This window comes from Solanum pennellii, chromosome 9, assembly GCF_001406875.1.
Source record: "Solanum pennellii chromosome 9, SPENNV200".
Taxonomy (NCBI): Eukaryota; Viridiplantae; Streptophyta; class Magnoliopsida; order Solanales; family Solanaceae; genus Solanum; species Solanum pennellii.
The window spans coordinates 82,599,097-82,608,456 of NC_028645.1; the positions used below are offsets into that span (position 1 = coordinate 82,599,097).

The 9,360-nt window shown below is 35.2% G+C and overlaps 1 protein-coding gene across 1 annotated transcript; it reads left to right on the forward strand.

Moving 5' to 3' along the window:
• Positions 1-266: 266 nt before the first annotated feature.
• Positions 267-8,907, forward strand: LOC107031316 (pleiotropic drug resistance protein 1). The gene is made up of 20 exons (XM_015232640.2): positions 267-637; positions 1,418-1,538; positions 1,653-1,826; positions 2,360-2,519; positions 2,636-2,712; positions 3,934-3,987; positions 4,186-4,578; positions 4,674-4,955; positions 5,058-5,374; positions 5,461-5,621; positions 5,706-5,809; positions 5,892-6,048; positions 6,129-6,325; positions 6,430-6,762; positions 6,879-7,169; positions 7,259-7,342; positions 7,430-7,791; positions 7,876-8,047; positions 8,131-8,385; positions 8,468-8,907. The coding sequence occupies exons 1-20, from the start codon at positions 267-269 to the stop codon at positions 8,723-8,725; spliced, it is 4,323 nt and encodes a 1,440-aa protein (XP_015088126.1). The 3' UTR covers positions 8,726-8,907.
• The last annotated feature ends 453 nt before the right edge of the window (positions 8,908-9,360 follow it).

The window sequence follows — 9,360 nt, forward strand, 5'->3', positions numbered from 1 at the left end:
CATTTTCTTTTGGGAGTCTTGTGAATATATCAAATTTCTAAAGCCGCCTTTTCTGAAATAACTAACTATATAAATCCCTTCTTCTCTTTATAGCTTTTAACATCTCTTCTTCATTTTCACAACAAAAAAAAAAAAATTGAAATTTTTTTTAACAACCCCATTTTCTAATTTGTGATGATTTGAAGTTTTCCTAGTTAATTTGTGAAAAAAAATTGAATCTTGATTATTTTTTTTTTTGATTTTTAAGAATTTTGGGGTTTCAAAAAATGGAGCCTGCAAATTTGGGTAATTTAAGAGGGAGTAGTTTAAGAGGAAGTATAAGTGGAAGTAGAAGAGGAAGTGTAAGTTTAAGAGCAAATAGTAATTCCATATGGAGAAATACTGGGGTTGAGATATTTTCAAGATCAGCTAGAGATGAAGATGATGAAGAAGCATTAAAATGGGCAGCACTTGAAAAATTACCAACTTTTGATAGATTAAGAAAAGGTTTATTGTTTGGTTCACAAGGTGCTGCTGCTGAAATTGATATTGATGATATTGGTTTACAAGAAAGAAAAAATTTACTTGAAAGACTTGTTAGAGTTGCTGATGAAGATAATGAAAAGTTCTTGTTGAAACTCAAAAACAGGATTGATAGGTATGTTCATCTTTGTTTGAATTACGTCTCGTGTTTGATTCCTGGATAAATAAACACGTATACTATTTTTTTCGAATCAGACCCCACTTTGTGAAACTACACTGAATTTGTAGTTGTCGTTGGGTGAGAAGTTAAATTCTGTTTTTTTAATGGTTACCATATATGTTGTCTGCTATTCATATTGAGTCCGACTTATTTGGATTCACATAGTATAAGTCGGAAGAATTTTTTATATCCAAAACTAAAATTCGAGATATCTAGTAGATATTTTTAACAATCCCACAAAAACACTTTGTGGTGAGATGGGTTGGAAGGTCTTCATACTAGGATTATTTTAATATATCTAGAGCTGTAATTTGAGACCTCTGATTAAGAACATAGGCATTCTAACAATCGCACCACAAAATTTGGTGAGATGGGGGAATCTCTTCGTATTAGGATTTTTTTCATATGCAGAGCTGTAAGCTGAGACTTCTAATTAAGAACAGAGACATTAACAATCCCATGAGATGGGCGGGAAGGTCTTCATACTAGAATTTTTTCATATTCAGAGCTGGAACTCATAATAAAGAAGGGAGATATCCTACCAATCTCACAAAAATACTTTGTGGTGCGATAGGCGAAAAGGTCTTCGTACTAGGATTTTTTGTTCATATCTAGACCTGAAATTAGAAATTTTTAATTAAGAACAGAAACAACCTAACAATTCCGTTACAACACTTGTTAATTTAAGTGGTTAAAAATTGATTTTTGACACATATTTTGTTGGAAAATTTGCAGAGTTGGGATTGATTTGCCAACAATAGAAGTAAGATATGAAAATTTAAATATTGAAGCAGATGCATATGTGGGAAGCAGAGGATTACCCACATTTATCAACTTCATGACTAATTTTCTTGAGGTATTACAAAAAAAAATAAAAAATCGATTTTTTGATTATTCATTATTACAATTTTTACAAAAAAAAATCGTCGAATCTAACAAAAAAAATTTTATTTTTATTTTTGTTTTGTAGACATTGTTAAATACTCTGCATATTCTTCCAAGCAGTAAGAGGCAAATCACTATTCTTAAGGATATTAGCGGAATAATTAAACCCTGCAGAATGACTTTGCTTTTGGGACCTCCAAGTTCTGGGAAAACAACATTGTTATTAGCTTTAGCTGGAAAACTTGATTCTTCTCTTAAGGTATAATTTTTTCTCGTAACATATTCGAAATTTACTGGTCCGACTAATATGAATTTCAATTGAGGAGAGTCGTGTTTTCTTTTTATTTTCAAAAGTGGTTATTTGCATTTTTGGTCCCTCAATTATTGGTTAATTCTAGTTTGGTCCTTGTACTATGTAGTTAACACATTTTTGGTACAAAATATGTGAGTTTTAGAGTGTTTTTTAACCTTTAATCTGGAGTAAACATGATAAATTGATCATAACAAATCATTAAATTTTCAAAGATTTACTTTTGAAGGATCAAAACTACATATATGTATATATATATATATATATCAAATAAATAAAGATCATTTGTTCTTTAAGCAGGAATCGGAACCAAAACTACTATTTATTCATATTTGAGGGACTAAAAATGCTAATCCCTCCCCCTTAAATATGAAGGATCATGAAATCGCGAGGAACCAAAACTACTATTTGTTGATATTTGAGGGACTGAAAATGTTAATATTCCGCGAAAAAAAGACTAAATTTTTTTCTTGGAATATTAGGTGACTGGTAAAGTGTCCTATAATGGACATGAACTACATGAATTTGTACCACAAAGAACAGCAGCTTATATTAGCCAACATGATTTACATATTGGAGAAATGACTGTAAGAGAAACTTTGGAATTCTCCGCGAGATGTCAAGGAGTTGGATCTCGTTATGGTTAGTAACAGTTCAACACTAATTTTTAAAAAAATATAATTTTCTACGAATCGATATTGTTAGATAAATCCTGATATATCAAAAAAAAAAATTTGTTTGTTGAAAATTTTCTGCAGAGATGTTAGCTGAACTATCAAGAAGAGAGAAAGCAGCTAATATAAAACCAGATCCTGATATTGACATTTACATGAAGGTTAGTATGTGGACCTATATTATGTTTACATATGTGAACAGAGGCGGAGTTGGAATTTTTAATAAGGAGGTTTAAAATCTGTAGAAATAGACACATGAATTAGAAGTAGCAGAAGAATGTTCGACATCTACTATATATATATACATATAAAATTATTCTAACCATGTATAAATAATATAATTTTTTTTCTCCCTTCATGCAAGGTGACTCCGCCCCTGTGTGTGAACATCAGGGGCGGAGTTAATAGCTGATATGTCAGTTCGATTGATGCATTAATATATTCATTAAATATGTAAGAATGTTAAATTTAGAAACTCAGTTATTATGTTATAGTGAAAATGATCATAACTTTTAATTCAAAAATAAAAATGAAAGAAAGTTTGAAAATTATTGATCTATTAATAGAACCCCCACAGAAATAAATGATTTTTTAATTAGAAATTATTGGACAGATATTAAGGAAAAAATATTAAAAAGCATTTTTTTTGTGGTCCAAAAGAGTAGGCTAATTAATTAATTCGTGGTATATTTTGACCCCACCACTCCAAAAAAATCCTAGATAGGAGACAAAGAAATCAAGAAAAAAAAATAAAAATTGGAAAGTAAAAAAAAAATTATTAGAAAATTCAAAGTTATACTTATAGTTTACTCTTTTTCAATTGCTTTTAAATGTATGCTAACTTTTTTTTCTTAATTTCTCGCTCGATATTTGGTACCGCTTTATGGGCCGATTAATATAAATTTGCACATGTGTAATAAGTTATTGATACTTATAAGTATGGTAACTAACCTATTATTAATAGGTTAAACTACATTGATAGTTTAATTTTTTTTTAACGTGGTGCATATAACTTAAATCTTTTGGTAAAATAAAATAAAAAAATCCATTGATATTGTGCATATAATTTGTAGTGTCATTATGTCTGTAATTTGAGATGCATTTTATAGTTTTAAGTAAAAATTTTAAAATACATTTTACTTGTTCGTCTTAACAAATTAAGAGAGTTTTATTACTTTTTCCTATATTACCCTTCGAATTAAATTACTACATATAGTAGTTGTTATAGTTACAAAACATCGTTAATAAGGTTACTTCAGTAAAATACACCTCTAATTAAAATTTTCTAAAGGAATGTGCCAAGTCAACGGATTTCAAGTGAATTTTTTTTTGTTCCTTTATTTGAAAGTAATCATACTTATTACTTCTTTTGTGGAATTTAGGCTTCAGCAACAGAAGGACAAGAAGCCAATGTTGTTACAGATTATGTTCTTAAGGTAACGTTTAGAATATCCGATTAGTCTTATATTTGAATTATGAAAGAAATGAGTCGAGGGTCTTTTGGAAACAACCTTTCTACCTCCATGAAGTAGTGGTAAGGTTTACGTACATTCTACCCTCCCCAGACCCCACTTGTGGAATTTCGCTGAGTATGTTGTTGTCGTTGAATTCTAATAATGTAAATGATACTGCAGATTTTGGGACTAGACATTTGTGCGGATACTATGGTGGGAGATGAAATGTTAAGGGGTATTTCTGGTGGACAAAAGAAGCGTGTAACGACTGGTGAAATGCTTGTTGGACCATCAAAGGCACTTTTCATGGATGAAATATCGACTGGATTGGACAGTTCCACGACATACTCCATCGTGAATTCCCTAAGGCAATCTGTTCAAATCTTGAAGGGAACTGCTGTTATTTCTCTGTTGCAGCCTGCCCCCGAGACCTACAACTTGTTTGATGATATCATTCTGATATCGGATGGGTACATTGTCTACCAAGGCCCTCGTGATGATGTGCTTGAGTTCTTTGAATCCATGGGATTCAAATGTCCAGAGAGGAAAGGCGTGGCCGACTTTTTGCAAGAAGTATGTTTCATTATAAGAAACGAAAACGGTACTTAAAAATTTAGAAGTGTTGATGCAATTTTGGTTCTAACGTGGAAAGTCGGAAATTTTTGCAGGTGACATCAAAGAAGGATCAACCACAATATTGGTCAAGGAGGAATGAGCATTATAGGTTTATCTCATCGAAAGAATTTTCTGACGCGTATCAGTCTTTCCATGTTGGGAGGAAACTAGGCGATGAGCTTGCGATCCCATTTGACAGGACTAAATGCCATCCTGCTGCTTTGACTAATGAAAAGTACGGTATAGGAAAGAAAGAGCTCTTGAAGGTTTGCACTGAAAGAGAATATCTACTAATGAAGAGGAACTCATTTGTTTACGTGTTCAAGTTCTTTCAGGTGACTTACTTGACCTATATTAGAAATGTTGATTTAAGTCTTGATCTTGTCATATCCGCGTGCACGTTGTAATGCTTGCCTTGTTTTCATTTCTTTTCTCAGCTTACAATAATGGCTCTTATGGCAATGACCCTCTTTTTCCGAACTGAGATGCCACGAGATACAGTAGATGATGGAGGCATATACGCTGGTGCTCTCTTTTTCGTGGTGGTTATGATTATGTTTAACGGGATGTCTGAGATGGCCATGACAATTTTCAAGCTTCCGGTCTTCTACAAGCAAAGAGACCTTCTCTTTTTCCCTTCATGGGCTTATGCAATTCCGTCATGGATCCTCAAAATCCCCGTAACACTTGTTGAAGTCGGTCTTTGGGTGATCCTTACGTACTACGTCATTGGATTTGATCCTAATATTACAAGGTACGGAAAGAATAGGCCACACAAAATAATGATGAAGTTATCATTTTTGTCCCCCGACTCTTGATTAATCACTAACGTTTTTGCAGATTTCTGAAACAATTCTTGCTGCTCGTATTAGTAAACCAGATGGCATCAGGATTGTTTAGATTCATGGGTGCAGTTGGAAGGACCATGGGAGTTGCAAGTACATTTGGAGCATTTGCTCTTCTTTTACAGTTTGCATTGTGTGGTTTCGTTCTTTCACGAGGTATGTTTGATGATATAGGTATTTGCAGAAACTCTTTTTTTGTTCTAACATATTAATATTTTGTAATTTTTCCTAATGCTGCAGAGGATGTGAAAGGCTGGTGGATTTGGGGGTACTGGATCTCACCGTTGATGTATTCCGTGAACTCAATCCTTGTGAATGAATTTGAAGGGAGCAAGTGGAAACACGTAAGTTTGTATTACATAAAGTAACCTGCAATTGCCTATTTTTTTCTTCTATGAATGCTGACATCAACTCACACTAAAACAGATTGCACCAAATGGAACCGAGCCCCTTGGAGTTGCAGTTGTGAAATCACGAGGGTTCTTTCCCGATGCATACTGGTACTGGATTGGTTTCGCGGCACTTTTTGGATTTACAGTTGTCTTCAACTTCTTCTACAGTCTTGCATTGGCGTATCTCAAACGTGAGTTTCTTGAATTATTTCCATTTTATGTTTCACCAAGAGAAACAAATAATTTACTAACGTAGTATAATTATTTGCAGCATATGGTAAGTCACAAACAGTGAGACCAGAAGACAGTGAGAATGCTGAAAATGGTCAAGCTGCATCCCAGATGACTAGCACAGACGGAGGAGATATCGTCAGTGCGGGTCAGAGTAAGAAGAAGGGAATGGTTCTTCCGTTTGAACCCCATTCTATCACCTTCGACGATGTTGTATACTCTGTTGACATGCCTCAGGTAACATGCCAAATGTTTTAGTAAACGCAAAATTGGAGCTGTCAGGCGTTAGCAACACTCTCGTCCTCTGACTAATACTAAAACTGATTTTGGATGACTTACAGGAAATGAAAGAACAAGGTGCCGGTGAAGATAGATTGGTACTTCTAAAGGGTGTGAGTGGAGCTTTCAGGCCTGGTGTTCTCACAGCTTTGATGGGCGTTAGTGGTGCTGGTAAAACAACTTTAATGGATGTTTTAGCTGGAAGAAAAACAGGAGGATATATCGATGGCGACATCAAGATTTCTGGCTATCCCAAGAAGCAAGAGACGTTTGCTCGTATTTCTGGATACTGTGAGCAGAATGACATCCATTCACCTTACGTTACAGTGTATGAGTCCCTGGTTTACTCAGCATGGCTGCGTTTACCCAAGGATGTTGACGAAAAAACTAGAAAGGTCCGTTCCTCTGAGGTTTCTTCATCCGTTAATAAGACTATCTCTTACAGATTGGACAAACCTCTAAGAGAAAGTAGCAGCCTCATAACATTTTCTATTGTTTATTTCTTTTACAGATGTTTGTTGATGAAGTTATGGAACTTGTTGAGCTTGAACCCTTACGATCTGCCTTAGTCGGGTTGCCAGGAGTTAATGGTCTTTCAACCGAGCAACGCAAAAGGTTGACCATTGCGGTAGAACTGGTCGCGAACCCCTCTATTATTTTCATGGATGAACCAACTTCAGGGCTGGATGCAAGAGCTGCTGCTATTGTTATGAGAACTGTTAGGAACACTGTCGATACAGGAAGAACGGTTGTTTGTACTATCCATCAGCCAAGCATCGACATTTTTGAAGCCTTTGATGAGGTAGAGTTATTATCTTTTAAGCAAAGTCTAGCTAGTATATATTTCATCTATTTATAACATCGAGTACTAAAATCAAAATGGCTTCACAGCTATTTCTCATGAAACGAGGAGGACAAGAGATATACGTTGGTCCATTGGGTCGCCATTCTTGCCATTTGATCAAATACTTTGAGGTAAGTTGTACTAAAGAGAAAATGACTACTTCTCTATTTCCGATATTATACGAGAAAATACTGACCTCCGTTTTGGGTTGAACGCAGTCGATTCCCGGGGTAGCTAAAATCAAGGAGGGTTACAATCCAGCTACTTGGATGTTGGAAGTCACAGCCTCGGCTCAAGAAATGATGTTAGGCGTTGATTTCACCGACTTATACAAGAATTCTGACCTGTACAGAAGGAACAAAGCGTTGATTACTGAATTAAGCGTCCCTCGCCCTGGTTCAAAAGACCTGTATTTCGAAACTCAATACTCACAGTCAATGTGGATACAATGTATGGCTTGTCTGTGGAAGCAAAACTGGTCGTACTGGCGTAATCCTGCTTACACTGCAGTCAGATTCATCTTCACAATGTTCATAGCACTAGTCTTTGGAACAATGTTCTGGGATATCGGTACCAAAGTGTAAGTACCGAAACATGAAAGCTTACAAAAGTATACTTATTAAAATCCTTCACACATTCTTAACTTGATCTTTATTTGTTACAGGAGCCAGAGCCAAGATCTTTTTAATGCTATGGGATCGATGTATGCTGCTGTTCTCTTCCTTGGTGTACAAAATGCATCATCAGTGCAACCAGTTGTAGACGTTGAGCGAACAGTGTTTTACAGAGAAAGAGCTGCTGGAATGTACTCTGCCATACCTTATGCCTTTGGACAGGTGAATAGACAAGTTCGATTTCTGGTAGCGATAACAACTTCAATGTTATAATAGAAGTTCATTGAAACGTTCCTATATTGCAGGTTTTCATTGAAATCCCTTACGTATTCGTACAAGCTATAGTATATGGTATCATCGTCTATGCTATGATCGGATTCGAATGGGAAGCTGGCAAGTTCTTTTGGTACTTGTTCATCATGTTTACCACCCTCTTGTACTTTACATTCTACGGTATGATGAGTGTGGCTGTCACACCAAATCAAAACGTTAGTTCTATCGTTGCTGCCTTCTTCTATGCTATATGGAACCTCTTCTCAGGATTCATCGTTCCACGACCTGTAAGATCCTATACCTTTTATATTCTTGCTTCAAGATACACATCTAGAGCTCGGAAAATTGATTCATTTTCTTTCCTTACAGCGTATGCCTATATGGTGGAGATGGTATTACTGGTGCTGCCCTGTTGCCTGGACCTTGTATGGTTTGGTTGCATCGCAATTCGGAGACATCCAAAGTAGACTAACTGATGAAGAAACCGTGGAGCAATTCTTGAGACGTTACTTTGGATTCAGACACGATTTTCTTCCAGTCGTTGCAGGTGTGCTCGTTGCATACGTAGTTGTTTTTGCCTTCACATTTGCTTTTGCTATCAAGGCATTCAATTTCCAGAGAAGATAAGTGAAATCTAACCAAATGAAGAACTTTTGAGGAAACAGTGGGTACAAAATTAGTATAGAGGGATTAGTTACTACTTAAGAAAGTTCATATTTTTCAACTTTTTGATGATTACTAGGTGTAATTTTTCTTTGTAATATTCATTTTAACTCTTTATGTTTATTTGTCAATGTACAATGAAAGTATAACAAGAGTTTTGTTACAAGGTTTGTCTTCATTTTAGTTTTTACCATTCCCTTCCAAATAATTTTTATTTTTTCGGTACGTTATGATTGAGCTACCTCCTTAGGGGGGTAAGGTGTGCGTGCATGTTACCCTCTCAGACTCCACTTTGTCGGATTTTACGGAAATAAATAATATATGAGCATATATAGTAGGGACATACCTTCAAAAGTGTAACAAAGGTTAAAATTCCATGGCTTCCATAAAAACCTGGAAAAAAAAGAGAAAGAAACTAAGTAATGATTATTGATAATACATCAAAATTGGTGGGAAGATCGTGGGTTCGAATCCTAGGTATAAAATTGTCTTAGGTAAGGAGAATTTTACCCTCCGTAGTAGTGAATATCCCATGCATGAATTCGGATTAGTCAGATCTAAAGCAAATCTCAGACACCATATGGAAAAAAAAAAAAACC